We start from the raw sequence: 22,952 nt of genomic DNA on the forward strand, positions 1-22,952 counted from the left end.
TATATGCCTGTGTGTATATGCCTGTGTGTATATGCCTGTGAGTATATGCCTGTGACTATATGCCTGTGACTATATGCCTGTGACTATATGCCTGTGACTATATGCCTGTGACTATATGCCTGTGACTATATGCCTGTGACTATATGCCTGTGACTATATGCCTGTGACTATATGCCTGTGACTATATGCCTGTGACTATATGCCTGTGACTATATGCCTGTGACTATATGCCTGTGACTATATGCCTGTGAATATGCCTGTGACTATATGCCTGTGACTATATGCCTGTAAGTATATGCCTGTGACTATATGCCTGTGACTATATGCCTGTGACTATATGCCTGTGACTATATGCCTGTGACTATATGCCTGTGACTATATGCCTGTGACTATATGCCTGTGACTATATGCCTGTGACTATATGCCTGTGACTATATGCCTGTGACTATATGCCTGTGACTATATGCCTGTGACTATATGCCTGTGACTATATGCCTGTGACTATATGCCTGTGACTATATGCCTGTAAGTATATGCCTGTGACTATATGCCTGTGACTATATGCCTGTGACTATATGCCTGTGAGTATATGCCTGTGAGTATATGCCTGTGAGTATATGCATGTGACTATATGCCTGTGACTATATGCCTGTGTATATGCCTGTGACTATATGCCTGTGACTATATGCCTGTGACTATATGCCTGTGACTATATGCCTGTGACTATATGCCTGTGACTATATGCCTGTGAGTATATGCCTGTGACTATATGCCTGTGACTATATGCCTGTGACTATATGCCTGTGACTATATGCCTGTGACTATATGCCTGTGACTATATGCCTGTGACTATATGCCTGTGACTATATGCCTGTGACTATATGCCTGTGAGTATATGCCTGTGACTATATGCCTGTGACTATATGCCTGTGAGTATATGCCTGTGACTATATGCCTGTGAGTATATGCCTGTAACTATATGCCTGTGACTATATGCCTGTGACTATATGCCTGTAAGTATATGCCTGTGACTATATGCCTGTGACTATATGCCTGTGACTATATGCCTGTGACTATATGCCTGTGACTATATGCCTGTGACTATATGCCTGTGACTATATGCCTGTAAGTATATGCCTGTGACTATATGCCTGTGACTATATGCCTGTGACTATATGCCTGTGACTATATGCCTGTAACTATATGCCTGTGACTATATGCCTGTGACTATATGCCTGTAAGTATATGCCTGTGACTATATGCCTGTGACTATATGCCTGTAAGTATATGCCTGTGACTATATGCCTGTGACTATATGCCTGTAAGTATATGCCTGTGACTATATGCCTGTGACTATATGCCTGTGAGTATATGCCTGTGACTATATGCCTGTGAGTATATGCCTGTGACTATATGCCTGTGACTATATACCTTGGTGTATATGCCTGTGAGTATATACCTGTGAGTATATACCTTGGTGTATGTGCCTGTGAGTATATGCCTGGGTGTATGTGCCTGGGTGTATATGCCTGGGTGTGTATGCCTGTGTGTATATGCCTGGGTGTGTATGCCTGTGTGTATATGCCTGGGTGTATATGCCTGTGTGTATATGCCTGTGTGTGTATGCCTGGGTGTATATGCCTGTGTGTATATGCCTGTGTGTATATGCCTGGGTGTATATGCCTGTGTGTATATGCCTGTGTGTATATGCCTGGGTGTATATGCCTGTGTGTATATGCCTGGGTGTATATGCCTGGGTGTATATGCCTGGGTGTATATGCCTGTGTGTGTATATGCCTGGGTGTATATGCCTGGGTGTGTATGCCTGGGTGTATATGCCTGGGTGTGTATGCCTGTGTGTATATGCCTGGGTGTGTATGCCTGTGTGTATATGCCTGGGTGTATATGCCTGTGTGTATATGCCTGTGTGTGTATGCCTGTGTGTGTATGCGTGTGTGTGTATGCGTGTGTGTGTATGCTGTGTGTGTATGCCTGTGTGTGTATGCCTGTGTGTGTATGCCTGGGTGTGTATGCCTGTGTGTGTGTATATGCCTGTGTGTGTATATGCCTGGGTGTGTGTATGCCTGTGTGTGTGTATATGCCTGTGTGTGTATATGCCTGTGTGTGTATATGCCTGTGTGTATATGCCTGGGTGTGTATGCCTGTGTGTGTATATGCCTGGGTGTATATGCCTGGGTGTGTATGCCTGTGTGTGTATGCCTGTGTGTGTATGCCTGTGTGTGTATGCCTGGGTGTGTATGCCTGTGTGTGTGTATATGCCTGTGTGTGTATATGCCTGTGTGTGTATATGCCTGTGTGTGTGTATGCCTGGGTGTGTGTATGCCTGGGTGTGTGTATGCCTGGGTGTGTGTATGCCTGGGTGTGTGTATGCCTGGGTGTGTGTATGCCTGGGTGTGTGTATGCCTGGGTGTGTGTATGCCTGGTGTGTATATGCCTGGGTGTATATGCCTGTGAGTATATGCCTGTGAGTATATGCCTGTGTGTATATGCCTGTGTGTATATGCCTGTGAGTATATGCCTGTGTGTATATGCGTGTGTGCGTGCCTATTATGTGTGTATGCCTGGGTGTGTGTATGCCTGGGTGTATATGCCTGGGTGTGTGTATGCCTGGGTGTATATGCCTGTGTGTGTATGCCTGGGTGTATATGCCTGTGAGTATATGCCTGTGAGTATATGCCTGTGAGTATATGCCTGTGAGTATATGCCTGTGAGTATATGCCTGTGAGTATATGCCTGTGTGTGTATGCCTGGGTGTATATGCCTGTGAGTATATGCCTGTGAGTATATGCCTGTGAGTATATGCCTGTGACTATATGCCTGTGACTATATGCCTGTGACTATATGCCTGTGAGTATATGCCTGTGAGTATATGCCTGTGAGTATATGCCTGTGAGTATATGCCTGTGAGTATATGCCTGTGACTATATGCCTGTGAGTATATGCCTGTGAGTATATGCCTGTGAGTATATGCCTGTGTGTATATGCCTGTGTGTATATGCCTGTGTGTATATGCCTGTGAGTATATGCCTGTGTGTATATGCGTGTGTGCGTGCCTATTATGTGTGTATTCATGTTTCATCCTGTGTTGCCCATCCATCACCAGAAGGGGAAGCCCCAGCACCATAACCATGCTGTTGTCATGGCTAAAGGTAGCCACTATCTACCTGGTCTGGTATCTAACCTCCTCCCTGCCCCACCTCATTACACCTGCTCCTGCCGGAGTGGGGTTCAGTGCTGGGCTGCCAGTAAAGCCTATTGGCCCACTAGCACCGCTCAAATGAGCCGTGCGGATCACAGTCGCAGATCCACACATCCACAGCAGCAGCCCTGGGGGGAAACTGGGCCTGCCTGGCCTGTCTGTCTCCTCTCAGCCACACACACACACACACACACACAGGGTTTAACATGCATCTGGAACTAGTGTTTAATGAGGTTTAGAATGTATTTATATTGTTACAGTTATTACAAAAGTCTACCTGGCCAATCAGAAAACAGATGACTGACTGGCCAGACTGACTGACCAAACTGTGTGTGCTTTCGAGGTGTCTTTTATCTGTGTGTGTTATAGTAGAGATTACAGTGCTGTTTGTACACACAGCTTTCCTCTCATTTAATGTGTGAGGATAAGATAACTACTTGTGTGTGTTGTAGATATTGCTTACCCGCTCTCTTTTTCTGTGTGTGTGTGTCGTAGTAGATATAACTAGATATAACTTCTCTCTTCATAGATCCCAGACAGCATAATCTCTAGGGGTGTGCAGGTTCTTCCCAGAGACACAACTTCTCTGAGCACCACGCCCTCCGAGTCGCCACGTGCCCAGGCCACCTCGCGCCTCTCCACTGCCTCCTGCCCCACACCCAAAGTAAGACACCTCCTCTAACTGTTATTAAACCTACCCCACTGCCCATCCATCTACCCCTCCACCTCCCCCTGCCAGTCACCCGGCCACTCACCCGGACATGCCCAGTCCTCTCACATCCTAACACTACCCTCCCTCCTTCCACCTGGCTGCTGCCTCCCCCTCACTCTGACCCATCAAGACTTGGAGGTGGAGGCCTATTGCTTCTTGACTCCCTCCCTCTCCTCTCCTCCATGGTTTTAGGGGAGGTCATTTATTGGATCCCTTTGGTTCTGTAACTCTGAGATCATGTCCAGTATGTTGTCCGTTAATTGGGTGGAATTACAGGCTCCTCCTCCTAACCTCGATTCCATCCTATCCCCATACTTTAACATTTGAACATTTTATTTCCTGACTGTAGAAACGTCCTGTGATTGGTCACAGCACACAGAGGGGCGGACGAATGACCTCTGCTGGAGTGTCCCGTTCAGTCTTTTGATTGACAGGTTGTTTATATCAGTTTCAAACTGCACTGTGAACATGGAAACAAACAAACCAGACATACATAGTGCTGCTGTTCATGTCCTAACACTACCTGTGTTCTATTCCTCACAATGTTGCTGAGCGAACAGAGAGGGGGAGTGGTAGGAGAAAGAGGAGAGGAGGTGTAACTTGACAAGATCAGACTGGTGGGAGGAGAGGAGGTGTAACTTGACTAGACCAGACTGGTGGGAGGAGAGGAGGTGTAACTTGACAAGATCAGACTGGTGGGAGGAGAGGAGGTGTAACTTGACTAGATCAGACTGGTGGGAGGAGAGGAGGTGTAACTTGACTAGATCAGACTGGTGGGAGGAGAGGAGGTGTAACTTGACTAGACCAGACTGGTGGGAGGAGAGGAGGTATAACTTGACGAGATCAGACTGGTGGGAGGAGAGGAGGTGTAACTTGACTAGACCAGACTGGTGGGAGGAGAGGAGGTATAACTTGACTAGATTAGACTGGTGGGGGGAGAGGAGGTGTAACTTGACTAGATCAGACTGGTGGGAGGAGAGGAGGTGTAACGTGACTAGATCAGACTGGAGAGAGGAGGTGTAACTTGACGAGATCAGACTGGAGAGAGGAGGTGTAACTTGACAAGATCAGACTGGAGAGAGGAGAGGAGGTGTAACTTGACTAGATTAGACTGGTGGGAGGAGAGGAGGTGTAACTTGACAAGATCAGACTGGAGAGAGGAGAGGAGGTGTAACTTGACTAGATCAGACTGGTGGGAGGAGAGGAGGGGTAACTTGACTAGATCAGACTGGTGGGAGGAGAGGAGGTATAACTTGACTAGATCAGACTGGTGGGAGGAGAGGAGGTGTAACTTGACTAGACCAGACTGGTGGGAGGAGAGGAGGTGTAACTTGACTAGATCAGACTGGTGGGAGTAGGTGTAACTTGACTAGATCAGACTAGAGAGAGGAGGTGTAACTTGACTAGATCAGACTAGAGAGAGGAGGTGTAACTTGACTAGATCAGACTAGAGAGAGGAGGTGTAACTTGACTAGATCAGACTAGAGAGAGGAGGTGTAACTTGACTAGATCAGACTGGAGAGAGGAGGTGTAACTTGACTAGATCAGACTGGAGAGAGGAGGTGTAACTTGACTAGATCAGACTGGTGGGGGGAGAGGAGGTGTAACTTGACTAGATCAGACTGGTGGGAGGAGAGGAGGTGTAACGTGACTAGATCAGACTGGAGAGAGGAGGTGTAACTTGACAAGATCAGACTGGAGGGAGGAGGTGTAACGTGACAAGATCAGACTGGTGGGAGGAGAGGAGGTGTAACTTGACTAGATCAGACTGGAGAGAGGAGAGGAGGTGTAACTTGACTAGATTAGACTGGTGGGAGGAGAGGAGGTGTAACTTGACTAGATCAGACTGGAGAGAGGAGAGGAGGTGTAACTTGACTAGATTAGACTGGTGGGAGGAGAGGAGGTGTAACTTGACTAGATCAGACTGGTGGGAGGAGAGGAGGTGTAACTTGACTAGATTAGACTGGTGGGAGGAGAGGAGGTGTAACTTGACTAGATCAGACTGGTGGGAGGAGGGGTAACTTGACTAGATCAGACTGGTGGGAGGAGAGGAGGTATAACTTGACTAGATCAGACTGGTGGGAGCAGAGGAGGTGTAACTTGACTAGATCAGACTGGTGGGAGGAGAGGAGGTATAACTTGACTAGATCAGACTGGTGGGAGGAGAGGAGGTGTAACTTGACTAGATCAGACTGGTGGGAGGAGAGGAGGTGTAACTTGACTAGATCAGACTGGTGGGAGGAGAGGAGGTATAACTTGACTAGATTAGACTGGTGGGAGGAGAGGAGGTATAACTTGACTAGATTAGACTGGTGGGAGGAGAGGAGGTGTAACTTGACTAGATCAGACTGGTGGGAGGAGAGGAGGTATAACTTGACTAGATTAGACTGGTGGGAGGAGAGGAGGTGTAACTTGACTAGATCAGACTAGAGAGAGGAGGTGTAACTTGACTAGATCAGACTGGTGGGAGGAGAGGAGGTGTAACTTGACTAGATCAGACTGGTGGGAGGAGAGGAGGTATAACTTGACTAGATCAGACTGGTGGGAGGAGAGGAGGTGTAACTTGACTAGATCAGACTGGTGGGAGGAGAGGAGGTATGACTTGACTAGATCAGACTGGTGGGAGGAGAGGAGGTGTAACTTGACTAGATCAGACTGGTGGGAGGAGAGGAGGTATAACTTGACTAGATCAGACTGGTGGGAGGAGAGGAGGTATAACTTGACTAGATCAGACTGGTGGGAGGAGAGGAGGTATAACTTGACTACATTAGACTGGTGGGAGGAGAGGAGGTGTAACTTGACTAGATCAGACTGGTGGGAGGAGAGGAGGTATAACTTGACTAGACCAGACTGGTGGGAGGAGAGGAGGTATAACTTGACTAGATCAGACTGGTGGGAGGAGAGGAGGTATAACTTGACTACATTAGACTGGTGGGAGGAGAGGAGGTGTAACTTGACTAGATCAGACTGGTGGGAGGAGAGGAGGTGTAACTTGACTAGATCAGACTGGTGGGAGGAGAGGAGGTGTAACTTGACTAGATCAGACTGGTGGGAGGAGAGGAGGTGTAACTTGACTAGATCATACTGGTGGGAGGAGAGGAGGTATAACTTGACTAGATCAGACTGGTGGGAGTAGAGGAGGTGTAACTTGACTAGATCAGACTGGTGGGAGGAGAGGAGGTATAACTTGACTAGATCAGACTGGTGGGAGGAGAGGAGGTATAACTTGACTAGATCAGACTGGTGGGAGGAGAGGAGGTATAACTTGACTAGATTAGACTGGTGGGAGGAGAGGAGGTGTAACTTGACTAGATCAGACTGGTGGGAGGAGAGGAGGTGTAACTTGACTAGATCAGACTGGTGGGAGGAGAGGAGGTGTAACTTGACTAGATCAGACTGGTGGGAGGAGAGGAGGTATAACTTGACGAGATCAGACTGGTGGGAGGAGAGGAGGTGTAACTTGACTAGATCAGACTGGTGGGAGGAGATGAGGTGTAACTTGACTAGACCAGACTGGTGGGGAGTAGGTGTAACTTGACTAGATCAGACTAGAGAGAGGAGGTGTAACTTAACTAGATCAGACTGGTGGGAGGAGAGGAGGTGTAACTTGACTAGACCAGACTGGTGGGAGTAGGTGTAACTTGACTAGATCAGACTAGAGAGAGGAGGTGTAACTTGACTAGATCAGACTGGTGGGAGGAGAGGAGGTGTAACTTGACTAGATCAGACTGGTGGGAGGAGAGGAGGTGTAACTTGACTAGATCAGACTGGTGGGAGGAGAGGAGGTGTAACTTGACTAGATCAGACTGGTGGGAGGAGAGGAGGTGTAACTTGACTAGATCAGACTGGTGGGAGGAGAGGAGGTATAACTTGACTAGATCAGACTGGTGGGAGGAGAGGAGGTATGATTTGACTAGATCAGACTGGTGGGAGGAGGTGTAACTTGACTAGATCAGACTGGATGGTATACTTTGTCTTTCACCACCAAACCCATTCTCATCATGTCGTGATTTTTGCAGCTAGGTCTATTTCTTTGGAGGATTGTGGCTTTGCAGCCACTGTGATCATTCCATACCTCCGTACCTCCATTTCTCTTTACGTCTTGAACTTGTGTTGAGTCTGTCTCTACATGGTGAGGTGTTCTACAGGGGAAGGCTGTATCTGTCTCCACATGGTGAGGTGTTCTATTGGGGAAGGCTGTATCTGTCTCCACATGGTGAGGTGTTCTATTGGGGAAGGCTGTATCTGTCTCCACATGGTGAGGTGTTCTATTGGGGAAGGCTGTATCTGTCTCCACATAGGGGAAGGCTGTATCTGTCTCCACATGGTGGTTCCATAGGGAGGCTGTATCTGTCTCCACATGGTGAGGTGTTCCATAGGGGAAGGCTGTATCTGTCTCCACATGGTGAGGTGTTCCATAGGGAAGGCTGTATCTGTCTCCACATGGTGAGGTGTTCCATAGGGGAAGGCTGTATCTGTCTCCACATGGTGAGGTTTTCCATAGGGAAGGCTGTATCTGTCTCCATGGTGAGGTGTTCCATAGGGGAAGGCTGTATCTGTCTCCACATGGTGAGGTTTTCCATAGGGAAGGCTTCTGTCTCCACATGGTGGGGAAGGCTGTATCTGTCTCCACATGGTGAGGTGTTCCATAGGGAAGGCTGTATCTGTCTCCACATGGTGAGGTTTTCCATAGGGGAAGGCTGTATCTGTCTCCACATGGTGGGTTTTCCTTAGGGAAGGCTGTATCTGTCTCCACATGGTGAGGGGTGTATCTTCTCCACATGGTGAGGTTTTCCATAGGGAAGGCTGTATCTGTCTCCACATGGTGAGGTGTTCCATAGGGAAGGCTGTATCTGTCTCCACATGGGAAGGCTAAGGGAAGGCTGTATCTGTCTCCACATGGTGAGGTGTTCCATGGTGAAGGCTGTATCTGTCTCCACATGGTGGGGAAGGCTGTATCTGTCTCCACATGGTGAGGTGTTCTATAGGGGAAGGCTGTATCTGTCTCCACATGCTGAGGTGTTCTATAGGGGAAGGCTGTATCTGTCTCCACATGGTGAGGTGTTCTATTGGGGAAGGCTGTATCTGTCTCCACATGGTGAGGTATTTCATAGGGGAAGGCTGTATCTGTCTCCACATGGTGAGGTGTTCTATTGGGGAAGGCTGTATCTGTCTCCACATGGTGAGGTGTTCTATAGGGGAAGGCTGTATCTGTCTCCACATGGTGAGGTGTTCTATAGGGGAAGGCTGTATCTGTCTCTACATGGTGAGGTGTTCCATAGGTGAAGGCTGTATCTGCTGTATCTGTCTCCACATGGTGAGGTGTTCCATAGGTGAAGGCTGTATCTGTCTCCACATGGTGGTAGGGGAAGGCTGTATCTGTTCACATGGTGAGGGGAAGGCTGTATCTGTCTCTACATGGTGGTTTTCCATAGGGAAGGCTGTATCTGTCTCCACATGGTGAGGGGAAGGCTGCATGGTGTGTTCCATAGGGAAGGCTGTATCTGTCTCTGTCTCCACATGGTGACATGGTGAAGGCTGTATCTGTCTCCACATGGTTTTCCATAGGGAAGGCTGTATCTGTCTCCACACATGGTGAGGTGTTCCATAGGGGAAGGCTGTATCTGTCTCCACATGGTGAGGTTTTCCATAGGGGAAGGCTGTATCTGTCTCCACATGGTGAGGTGTTCCATAGGGAAGGCTGTATCTGTCTCCACATGGTGAGGTGTTCCATAGGGGAAGGCTGTATCTGTCTCCACATGGTGAGGTGTTCCATAGGGGAAGGCTGTATCTGTCTCCACATGGTGAGGTTTTCCATAGGGGAAGGCTGTATCTGTCTCCACATGGTGAGGTGTTCCATAGGGGAAGGCTGTATCTGTCTCCACATGGTGAGGTGTTCCATAGGGGAAGGCTGTATCTGTCTCCACATGGTGAGGTGTTCCATAGGGGAAGGCATCTGTCTCCACATGGTGGTTCCATAGGGAGGCTGTATCTGTTCCATGGTGAGGTGGGGAAGGCTGTATCTGTCTCCACATGGTGAAGGCTGTATCTGTTCACATGGTGAGGTGTTAGGGGAAGGCTGTATCTGTCTCCACATGGTGAGGTTTTCCATAGAGGGAAGGCTGTATCTGTCTCCACATGGTGAGGTGTTCCATAGGGAAGGCTGTAGGGAAGGCTGTATCTGTCTCCACATGGTGAGGTGTTCCATAAGGGAAGGGATCTGTCTCCACATGGTGAGGTGTAAGGGGAAGGCTGTATCTGTCTCCACATGGTGAGGTGTTCCATTGGGGAAGGCTGTATCTGTCTCCACATGGTGAGGTGTTCTATTGGGGAAGGCTGTATCTGTCTCCACATGGTGAGGTGTTCTATAGGGGAAGGCTGTATCTGTCTCTACATGGTGAGGTTTTCCATAGGGGAAGGCTGTATCTGTCTCCACCTGGTGAGGTGTTCCATTGGGGAAGGCTGTATCTGTCTCCACATGGTGAGGTGTTCTATAGGGGAAGGCTGTATCTGTCTCCACATGGTGAGGTGTTCCATTGGGGAAGGCTGTATCTGTCTCCACCTGGTGAGGTGTTCTATAGGGGAAGGCTGTATCTGTCTCCACATGGTGAGGTGTTATATAGGGGAAGGCTGTATCTGTCTCCACATGGTGAGGTTTTCCATAGGGGAAGGCTATCATCTCGGTATGAACGATAATGTGTGTATTAATCAAATAACATTTTATTTGTCACATGCTTCATAAACAACAGGTGTACGTACGCTAACTGTGAAATGCTTGCAGGCCCTTCCCAACAATGCAGAGAGAAAAATAACAACACCAGGAATAAGTACACGATAAGTGATAATAACTTGGCTATATACACGGGGGGCCAGTACTGAGTTGATGTGCAGGGTTACAAGGTAATTGAGGTAGATATGTACATATAGGTAGGGGTGAAGTGATTAGGCAAACAGGATAGATAATAAACAGTAGCAGCAGTGTATGTGATGATTCAAAAGAGGGGTCAATGCAGATAGTCCGGGTAGCTATTTGGTCAACTATTTAGCAGTCTTATGGCATCGGGGTAGAAGCTGTTTAGGGTCCTGTTGGTGCCAGACTTGGTGCATCGGTACTTCTTGCCAGCGGTAGCAGAGAGAACAGTCTATGACTTGGGTGGATGGTATCTTTGACCATTTGTAGGGCCTTCCCCTGACACCGCCTGGTATAGAGGTGATGTACTGGACCGTGTGCACTACACTCTGTAGCGCCTTGTGGTTGGATGCCAAGCAGTTGCCATACCAGGCGCTGATGCAGCCAGTCAAGATGCTCTCAATGGTGCAGTTTTCCAACGTGTGTCGGGCTGGCACAATTACCGTATAATCCTGTAACTGACAATTATGGATGAACACCGTCATGAAGATAAAATAACCTGCATAAACGTTTTTTTAAAGATAACTTTTTTTTTAAACAAACAGCTATATATATATATAGAGATATATATAGACATATATAGATATATAGTATAATGTACAGCGGTAGATTCAGCATGCCAACAAGTTATATAGAGAGAAAGAGAGGCATGTGGAGGAGAAAGAGAAACAGAGATGAGGGAGAGATATATAAGGGAGAGAGAGAGGGATTTGAGAGCGGGAGAGATATGAGCGAGAGAAAAGACATATGAGCATGACAAAGAGGGACAAGGTCTTCCACTCTGAAACAGTCCCTGTGATGAAAGAGTTTCTATTCTACATATTTACAGTATCAGCCTTGTGCAGCCACAGACCCTTGTAGACCTTAACACTCCTACGCACACATCTGATACTCTATCACACACTGTCTCATAAAACACCTGTGTGTGTGTGTGTGTGTGTGTGTGTGTGTGTGTGTTAGCCAGCTGGTCCACTTGGTGGGAAATAGTCCTCAGTGCTTAATGGAGGCTGGGATAGAGGTGAATAGTCCTCAGTGCTTAATGGAGGCTGGGAAAGAGGGGAATAGTTCTCAGTGCTTAATGGAGGCTGGGAAAGAGGGGAATAGTCCTCAGTGCTTAATGGAGGCTGGGAAAGAGGGGAATAGTTCTCAGTGCTTAATGGAGGCTGGGATAGAGGGGAATAGTCCTCAGTGCTTAATGGAGGCTGGGAAAGAGGGGAATAGTTCTCAGTGCTTAATGGAGGCTGGGAAAGAGGTGAATAGTCCTCAGTGCTTAATGGAGGCTGGAAAGAGGGGAATAGTTCTCAGTGCTTAATGGAGGCTGGGAAAGAGGGGAATAGTCCTCAGTGCTTAATGGAGGCTGGAATAGAGGGGAATATTCCTCAGTGCTTATTGAAGGCTGGAATAGAGGGAAATAGACCTCAGTGCTTAATGAAGGCTGGGATAAAGGGGAATAGTCCTCAGTGCCTACTGTATACGGGAAGAAGAGAATCCATCTGACATCGGTTTCTCTACATATATCTAAACTCTGCAAAAAAAGAAATGTCCCTTTTTCAGCAGTCTTTCAAAAATAATTCATAAAAATCCAAATAACTTCACAGATCTTCAGTGTAAAGGGTTTAAACTCTGTTTCCCCTGCTTGTTCAATGAACCATAAACAATTAATGAACATGCACCTGTGGAATGGTCGTTAAGACACTAACATCTTACAGACAGTAGGCAATTAAGGTCACAGTTATGACAACTTAGGACACTAAAGAGGCCTTTCTACTGACTCTGAAAAACTCACGCAAAAGAAAGATGCCCAGGGTCCCTGCTCATCTGCGTGAACGTACCTTAGGCATGCTGCAAGGAGGCATGAGGACTGCAGATGTGGCCAGGGCAATACATCGCAATGTCCGTACCTCACAGTGGCAGACCACGTGTAACAACACCTGCACAGGATCATTACATCCGAACATCACACCTGCGGGACAGGTACAGGATGGCAACAACAACTGCCCGAGTTACACCAAGAATGCACAATCCCTCCATCAGTGCCCAAACTGTCCGCAATAGGCTGAGAGAGACTGGACTGATGGCTTGTAGGCCTGTTGTAAGGCAGGTCCTCACCAGACATCATCGGCAACAACATCGCCTATGGGTACAAACCCACCGTCGCTGGACCAGACAGGACTGGCAAAAAGTGCTCTTCACTGACGAGTAGCGGTTTTGTCTCACCAGGGGTGATGGTCGGATTCACGTTTATCGTTGAATGAGCGTTACAACGAGGCCTGTACTCTGGAGTGGGATTGATTTGGAGGTGGAGGGTCTGTCATGGTCTAGGGTGGTGTGTCAGTCACAGCATCATGGGACTGAGCTTGTTGTTATTGCAGGCAATCTCAACGCTGTGCATTACAGGGAAGACCTCCTCCCTCATGTGGTACCCTTCCTGCAGGCTCCTCCAGACATGACCATCCAGCATGACAACGCCACCAGTCACACTGCTCGTTCTGTGTGTGATTTCCTGCAAGACAGGAATGCCAGTGTTCCGCCATGGCCAGCGAGGAGCCCGGATCTCAATCCTATTGAGCATGTCTGGGGACCTGTTGGATCGGAGGGTGAGGGCTAGGGCCATTCCCCCATAAATGTCCGGGAACTTGCAGGTGCCTTGGTGGAAAAGTGGGGTAACATTGACATGACTGACCAGTGGCTCAATGCTGTGGATAATGGCAGGTTTGTGGGTGTACTATTTTTATATTTTAGTGCTGCTTTTTATTTAGTTGGTCATGAAATAATTTTGACAAAAGTAATGCATTATGGTTTTAAGGAGGTAGCATTGAATTTGGAACAGTCATATCTAACTGACAGGAAACAGTCCACCTATATCAAGAGTTAATTTTCTTCCCTTCATGCTTTAAACTGTGAAATACCACAGGGCAGTTGCCTTGGGCCACTTCTTTACTTAATATATACCAACAACCTTCCTTATAGCTTATCTGAAACTCAAGCTACTGTATTTGCAGATGATCCTACCATTTATACAGCAAGACAATCGGTTCAACAGGTACAGCAAGCTCTACAAGTAGATTTGGAAAATATCAGGAGTGGGTTTGCTAGTACAATCTTGTTTTGTTGAACACCAAGAAAACCAAGGTTATGTTGGTCTGTTCCACCAGGATTTTTAAAAAAATATTATTAAAACAGCATGCAGGATCAGAAGGATAGCTACATATTTACCAGGAAAGATACTTAAGCAAACAACCCAAGCATGAATTGGGAGTCAGATGAACTACTGTTCTGTGGTTTGAGGAAATGCATCAGCAAGTGACATTAGGAGGCTTCAGATTGCACAGAACAAAGCAGCAAGGATTGTTTTAAGGTGGAGATATGTTTTTTTCTGTTGTAGTCACGCTCAATGCTCTTGGGTGGTCATCAATCAACAAGATAAGTGAAAAAAAACATGCTTATTTATTTAATAATATACATTATTTAAAACGGCCAAACTCTATTCACAACAGTATTCAGTTGGTAAAAGACAGACATTCAGTCAATACTAAGAATAGGTTGTCCACCATCTATGTGTTACCCAGACAGAAAATAGAAATAGGCAAAATAACATTTATATTTAGAGTAATAAAGAAATTGAATAATTTATCTGCGCAAACCAGAAAGCTTTCAATATATAAATTCAAACAATACTTTAATACCATTTAAATATAATACATAGGAAAGTTGTGCTGGACTATACTAGATGAAGAATCAATATCTCTTTTTAGACAGTTATTTATCTGGTCAATATGTTAGTGTATTATGTCTGTTTGTAACAGTGTGTTATATGTGAAAATGTGTTCGTATTATAAATAGTATTTTAATGTTTAACGACTGTTGGAAGATTAGTCCAAATGAGGACTAAAAGAGAACCATATCAAATCAAATATTAGGATATTCTATTCCCCTCGCTCTCTCGCTCTCCTCTCTCTCTCCTCTCTCTCTTTCTCTCTCTCCTCTCTCTCTTTCTCTCTCTCCTCTCTCTCCCTCTCTTTCTCTCCTCTCCTCTCTTTCTCTCCTCTCCTCTCCTCTCTCCTCTCCTCTCCTCTCCTCTCCTCTCCTCTCCTCTCCTCTCCTCTCCTCTCCTCTCCTCTCCTCTCCTCTCCTCTCTCTCTCCTCTCCTCTCCTCTCTCCCCCTCTCTGCTTTTTTCTTGCTGTTGTTCTCTCTATTCTCCAACCTCCCTCACTCCTTTTTTTCACCCCATCTCACACTTTCTCTCTCTCACTTCGCCTGTTGTGCTCTCTCTGCCTTCTATGCTCCCTCCTCTCTCTCACTGTCAGTCCCTTCCTCTCTGAGCCTGTCTGTGTTGTGTGTGTGTGCCAGTGAGCGTGTGGGAGACTACATCTTCTTACTCAGAAGCAGGATAAAGCATGGTAAGCATCCTGCCTCATCTTCTCTTCTCTCCTGACGGACTGACTGGTGTTTTGTGTTTTGCTAGCTCTCGTTGCACATGTTAGGGGGCAAAGGGGGTCATTGTTTTTGTGTGCATTAGAAGGGGATGGGAGATTGTGGCTCTTTATGTGTAGTTGAGTTATTATGTGTGTGTGTGTGTAGGTTTGTGTTATGTGACTGTGTCAAAAGTGCATTATGCATTATGTATTTTGTGTTATAGCTCAGTTTGTACAATACTGTAGTCAATTATCTAGCTACCACTCACATCTCCATCTATGTTGTTATTTATTCATTAGGATCCCCAGTGTAGCTGTTGCTCATGCAGAAGCTACTCTTCCTGGGGTATAGTAACACACAGAAGCGTTGTTAATCTGGGCTTTCTAAAACCTGTAGCTAGATACCTCACAAAATGTCTGTTTGAGTTTTGAATCTGAATAGATTCATAGGAAAATAATAGACTGAGAGAACTGTATTAGATAAAGAGGTTTTAGGTGACATGGTCTCAGATGTTATCCACAGATGATAGTGCTGTCTTACTGCAGTTTCTGGATGTGGTGTTGGCAGAAAGCCAGGCCTTAGATTCTTCTGTACTGAAGCTTCATCCCGATATAGTGTAGTTGGTGATTTGCTCTGGGTCTATGGTGCTTTGTACTGGCAGCCTAAAGCTGAGGATCTTGTCAGTGCTGTTGAAAGCAGTTAAATACTGATTAAGTAGTAGGGCTGGGAATTGCCAGGGTACGATATTATCATGGTACTTAGGTGCCGATACAATACAGTGTATTCAGACCCCTTGAGTCTTTCCACATTTTGTTACATTACAGCCTTATTCTAAAAGGGATTAAATCAATTTAAATCCTCAGCCATCTACACACAATACCCCACAATGACAAAGCAAAAACAGGGTTTTATACATTTTTGCAAATGTATTAAAAGGTAAAACCAGAAATACCTTATTTACATAAGGTTTACATTATTTACACATTCGGACCCTTTGCTATGAGACTCGAAATTGAGCACAGGTGCATCCTGTTTCCATTGATCATACTTGAGATAATTTAAATTGGTTGGACATGATTTGGAAAGACATACACCTGTCTATATAAGGTCTCACAGTTAACAGTGCATGTCAGAGCAAAATCCAAGACCTGAGGTCGTAGGAATTTTCCGTAGAGCACCGAGACAGGATTGTGTCGAGGCACAGATCTGGGGAAGTGTACCAAAACATTTCTGCAGCATTGAAGGTCCCCAAGAACACAGTGGCCTCCGTCATTCTTAAATTGAAGAAGTTTGGAACCACCAAGACTCTTCCTAGAGCTGAGCAATCGGGGGAGAAGGGCATTGGTCAGGAAGGTGACCCAGAATCTGATGGTCACTCTGACAGAGTTCTAGAGTTCCTCTGTGGAGATGGGAGAACCTTCCAGAAGGCCAACCATCTCTGGAGCACTCCACCAATCAGGCCTTTATCAATCAAGCCACTCCTCAGTTAAAGGCACATGACAGCCTGCTTGGAGATTGCCAAAAGGCACCTAAAAACTAGATTTTCTGGTCTGATGAAACCAATATTGAACTCTTTGGCCTGAATGCCAAACATCACGTCTGGAGGAAACCTGGCACCATCCCTACGGTGAAGCATGGTGGTGGCAGCATCATGTTGTGGGGATGTTTTTCAGTTGCAGGGACTAGTCAGGATCGAGGTAAAGATGAACGAAGCAAAATACAGAGAGATCCTTGATGAAAACCTGCTCCAGAGCGCTCAGGACCTCAGACTGGGGGAAAGGTTCGCCTTCCAACAGGACAATGACCCTAAGCACACAGCCAAGACAACGCTGGAGTGGCTTCTGGACAAGTCTCGCCAGGACTTGAACCTGATCAAACATCTCTGGAGAAACCTGGAAATAGCTGTGCATCAACTCTCGCCATCCAACCTGACAGAGCTTAAGATGATCTGCAGAGAAGAATGGGAGAAACTCTGCTCATACAGGTGTGCCAAGCTTGTAGCGTCGTACCCAAGAAGACTTAATCGCTGCCAAAGGGGTTTCAACAATGTACTGAGTAAAGAGTCTGAATACTTTTGTAAATGTATTTAAATTAGCAAACATTTCTAAAAACCTGTTTTAACTTTGTCGTTATGGGGTATTGGGTGTAGATTGATGAGGGAAAAAACTATTTGACCAATATTAGAATAAGGCTGTAACGCAACAAAATTTGGAAAAAGTCCATACTTTCTGAAGGCACTGTATATATTGCGATTCGATACTGCGATTTTATTGTGATTTGATGTTCCAAACATATAGTATTACTCAATATATGTCTGCTCCAAGCTACAGGATGAAAGATTTTTACATACCAATACTTGGAGTCAAAGCATCAACATAATATTGTCCAAAATGATATTGTGGTGTATAACTGTATTGATTTTAAGCCCCCCATTACCACCCAGTAAGGGATGGCTATTGTGCAACGTTGTTTACTAGTCAGAGCAACTGAATCGTCCCTCTCTCTCTCATGGATGTGATGCCTGAATGGTCAACAACATAGTTTCTCCTCTGTAACATGTAGCGAGAGTTAGACAGCATCACCCATATTCAGCACAACAACACTCAAGGACTGTTTCATAATGTTTTTAATTCACTCTCAGTACAGTTAGTGGTAGAGGGTTGTTGGGCTCTGGTCGACTCCACAGCGGGCGGTGTGTGTGTGTGTGTCTGTCTGCCCTCTTCCTCAAGCTGTAGCAGCTCTTTCTACTGTGGAGTGGAGAGCCCTGCCTGTCCTTGTAGGCTAAACACAGCCGTTGTAGCTTTCCATTGATCCTATACAACTATTCTGCTGACAACTCCTTCCTAGGATTAGCCATCACATTCCTATAGAGCTGTTCTGCTGACAACTCCTTCCTAGGATTAGCCATCACATTCCTATAGAGCTGTTCTGCTGACAACTCCTTCCTAGGATTAGCCATCACATTCCTATAGAGCTGTTCTGCTGACAACTCTAGGATTAGCCATCACATTCCTATAGAGCTGTTCTGCTGACAACTCCTTCCTAGGATTAGCCATCACATTCCTATAGAGCTGTTCTGCTGACAACTCCTTCGTAGGATTAGCCATCACATTCCTATAGAGCTGTTCTGCTGACAACTCCTTCCTAGGATTAAGCCATCACATTCCTATAGACCTGTTCTGCTGACAACTCCTTCCTAGAATTAGCCATCACATTCCGATACTCCAAAACATTTCTGCCTTGTAAAAACTCCCAGCAATTTTTTTATTTGTTGCACCATGTCATTGACATTTTCTATCACATTAGGTGTAACTAGCATGGTGCATCACCACAGTGCCCTAGGCTGCTCTCCTGGATGTGGTTAGACTCACTGGATGGAGAACAACATGACTGGGAGGCACACACAGGCAAGGTGAGGAGCACTGAGGCTAGAGGGTTTGGAGGGTTGAGGCTGGGTTAGGAGGGGTGAAGTGGGGTGAGGCTGGTTGAGATTGGGTGAGGAGGGGTGAGGAGAGGTTCTGCGGGCCTCCAGAGTGGTACCTTCTGGGGATGGGGAATAGTGGGCGGACAGGCGGCTGCTTATGAGTCTGAACACTACAGCCCTGGAGGGGAGCTGAACACACACACACACACATACCAAACACACACACACACACACACGCATACCACACACACACACACGCATACACACACACACACACGCATACCACACACACACACACGCATACCACACACACACGCATACACACACACACACACACACACACACATGCATACCAAAAACACACACACACGCATACACACACACACACACACACATACCACACACACACACACACACACACACCTGGTGACTGTACAGCACTGCAGATGAATTAACTGTGCAATAATATTCATTTCCCATGCCTTTGTTTCCCTCATGTTGAAGTACCATGTAATAATTGCACAAAACAACAGCCATGGTATTAATTAACCTTGGTTGGTATGTTTTTGCGTACATGTGTGCTTGCATAGAGAATGGTGCGTTTGTGCATCCGTGTGTGTGGTCTGTGCCAGTGTTGTTGTGTGTGTGTGTGTTCGTGTGTAACATTAACAGTTAGTATTGAGCAGCAGTCCCATGACCAGAGCCGGCGTTATGGATGAGCCTTAAAAGGGGACTGGCCCGCCCTACTGTACCTTCAAATAAAATACTGATCATTTATTTGACCGAGACACACGCAGACAGAAAGACACATCAATCTCAGCTAAATTATCTGAGCGCCCTTCTGTCTCAGTATGTGTAGACCATGTATCTGATGCTGTCTGGACCAAAAGAGTGTGACATGTCATATTATGTCTGTCCAGACCGCGTCAGATACATGGTCTACACATAGAGAGGTGCTGTTTCACTCTGATGATAGAGTTTCAGCAGAGAGGAAGAGGCGAAGCGAGAGAGCTCACTCTCACCAAAATCTGTCCAGTATAAGCCCAATGCGTTTCTATGGGAATAATATGCAGACCCAAGCTTGTAGCCTGCCTTCCCAGACCCTCCATTGTTAGGGCTGAGACATGAGCATCTCCTCATTATATACAGCTCTCTGGTTTCAACCTCTTGTGAATTTGCCCTAAAGTAAATTGATGTTTCACCAAAAATTATATACTTACTCCTGTCTAAATAAAATAATTCAAAATACTTCACCAGAGGTCATGCCTCAGCCACAGAGGATCAGTAGCTTCTTTAAAAAAAATGGGGGATTGTTTCAATTCACAAGTGTGTTTGGGAAGGCCGTAACTTGAGTAGCACGCTTTGCAATAGGTCTAGCTGATCGAGTTGTGGCTGTCAGTGAAAAGCGTGTAAAATATGTGTGATGATAATGTCTTGAGTATAATTTCAAATGTTGCATCAAGAATAAGGGGAGGAGGGTGTGGAGAAGATATGGTGCTTCTCCCAGAATGCATGCATATGGGAAAGTGCCCATTTGGCGGTCTTATTTCTGGTTGTCTTAACTCACCACGTATACCACTCATGTTTTCATCGCCTCACACAAGTCAACAAAGTCTGTTTTTTTAACATCCATTGCAAATGATAGTTCCTCAGTATTTGAAAAATCTTTCCAACTCTCCCGGCCTGGAGAATCACCAAGCCTCGGTGTGAAAGAGCAAAATATCACGATCTGATGATCCTATATAACCATTGGAAAACTAATAAAAAAACTGCTTTCTGTCCCGAGCTCACTGGCACAGGAAACTTTGAGGGCCCGGAATAGGCAAGTTGATACAATGTTGCAAGTTTGTTTGCGACAGCTTCGGGCCACATCAATCAATCAATAAAATGTATTTATGAAGTCCTTTTTACAGTAGCAGACGGGCAGAAGAGGAAGGGAGGTAGGCAGACGGACAGGAGAGGAAGGGAGGGATTGAGGGAGGCAGACAGAATGGGAGGCAGACAGGCAGAAGAGGGAGACAGGCAGACAGGCGGAAGAGGGAGGCAGACAGAGATGAATGTGATTGAAAAAAACAGAATCAGAATAATTTCTACTTTTTCTATTTGTCAGCTTTAGGCCTATATTATTTGACTTAGTTGGTGATGGAAGTTTATAGGCCCAGTGGTGTAAAATACTTGAAAGTACTACTTAAGTAGTTTTTTTGGTGTATTTTATTTATTTATTTTTACTTTACCTTTATTTAACTAGGCAAGTCAGTTCAGAAGAAATTGTTATTTTCAATGACGGCCTAAGAACAGTGGGTTAACTGCCTTGTTCAGGGGCAGAACGACACTAGGCTACCTGCCACTGGTATCTGTACTTTACTTTACCATTTATATTTTTGACAACTTTTACTTCACTACATTCCTCAATAAAATGATGTACTTTTTACTCCATACGTTTTCCCTGACACCCAACAGTACTCATTACATTTGTAATGCTTAGTAGTACAGGAAAATGGTCAAATTCACACGCTAATCAAGGAACATCCCTGGTCATCCCTACTGCCACTGATCTGGCGGACTCACAGACTCACAAAACACAAATGCTTTGTTTGTAAATATGTCTTGAGTGTTTGAGTGTTCCCCTGGCTATCCGTAAATGAAAAAGATTAGCTTAATATAAGGAATTTTAAACAATTTATTCTTTTACTTTTGATACTTAAGTATATTTCAAATCAAATATTTTTAGACTTTTACTAAAGTAGTATTTTACTGTGTGACTTTCATATTTCTATTAATGTATCTTTACTTTTACTCAAGTATGACAATTGGGTACCTTTTCCATCACTGTGTATATAGGCCTACTGCTGCATTGGCCTATAGACTATCTCTGAGTTCTATGCTCTCCTGTCTTTAGCCACCAGTGGATCACAGTGTGTCAGTGATTCCGTATGGCAGAGGCTAGTGCCCTCACCATAGTGATTAACCACGGGATTTTGAGAAAGGAAAACATGGTGTGTATATATAAATATTTATAACTGGCTCGCAGATCAGTAGAAATGGTAGGATACATTGTAAGTTTCCTTAAACATGAAAATCATGAGCTGCCGGCGGTCTTTAATATTAGACCCTTTAAAATAATGTGTGGAGACGTAGGAGAACCAGTGAAGAAATGGGCCCGCATATGGAAATCAAATGCCCTTTGTTCTGGCGCCAGGTCTGCCCATGTCACGCATACCCTCTTGTCTTTGTAATATTGATTTGTCCTCCACCCCTCGCCCACACACCCCTATACCACAAACACACCAGACGTTGATTGTTGATGGGAGAAGGAGTCGGAGGTCATCTCAAGAAGAACCACAGAGATCCTATGCTTGCTATGGTCACGCACGCACACGCACACACGCACACACACGCGCGCAAACACACACACACACACTTCACTCAGTCTGAGGTGAAAGGTGTATGTGGAGCCACCTGACCTGACTCATACGTGAACTGATTAAACTAAAGCCCAACCCAAGCGTGTGTGTGTGTGTGTGTGTGTGTGTGTGTGTGTGTGTGTGTGTGACCCCATCCATAACGCTGTCTTCGCACTATTCTAATCTTCCATTCCCAACTCAATACTCCTCTTCTGTTGTTCCTTTAGAACTAGATAATGCTGCAGCACAGTTGATCTGTAGCAATAACAGTAGCAGATGTCTCTGTTGATGAGCTGGGTTTTACTTTCTTTTGCAGTACTGTGGTGGTTTATCATAGTATTAGTCCAGGCATCTTTGGATTGTCTCTGACGATAGGTCTCTGTCTTGTTGAGATGGAGTATCTATAGGACAACACTCATGTCCTACTATAGGTCTCTGTCTTGTTGAGATGGAGTAACTCATGTCCTACTATAGGTCTTGTTGAGATGGAGTATCTATAGGACAAAACTCATGTCCTACTCTAGGTCTCTGTCTTGTTGAGATGGAGTATCTATAGGACAAAACTCATGTCCTACTCTAGGTCTCTGTCTTGTTGAGATGGAGTATCTATAGGACAAAACTCATGTCCTACTCTAGGTCTTGTTGAGATGGAGTATCTATAGGACAAAACTCATGTCCTACTATAGGTCTCTGTCTTGTTGAGATGGAGTATCTTTAGGACAAAACTCATGTCCTACTATAGGTCTTGTTGAGATGGAGTATCTATAGGACAAAACTCATGTCCTACTATAGGTCTTGTTGAGATGGAGTATCTATAGGACAAAACTCATGTCCTACTCTAGGTCTTGTTGAGATGGAGTATCTA

At 45.6% G+C, this 22,952-nt stretch overlaps 1 protein-coding gene across 10 annotated transcripts in view; it reads left to right on the top strand.

Moving 5' to 3' along the window:
* gphna (gephyrin a) overlaps nt 1–22,952 on the top strand; it is a 134,229-nt gene that overhangs the window by 55,709 nt on the left and 55,568 nt on the right. For all 10 annotated transcript variants that reach the window (XM_042325270.1, XM_042325271.1, XM_042325274.1 and 7 more), the window contains exon 8: nt 3,750–3,884. In XM_042325270.1, coding sequence (XP_042181204.1) covers nt 3,750–3,884 — 135 coding nt within the window. The remainder of the gene's footprint in view (nt 1–3,749; nt 3,885–22,952) is intronic.

The sequence above is a fragment of the Oncorhynchus tshawytscha genome, linkage group LG08 (assembly GCF_018296145.1).
Source record: "Oncorhynchus tshawytscha isolate Ot180627B linkage group LG08, Otsh_v2.0, whole genome shotgun sequence".
Lineage (NCBI taxonomy): Eukaryota > Metazoa > Chordata > Actinopteri > Salmoniformes > Salmonidae > Oncorhynchus > Oncorhynchus tshawytscha.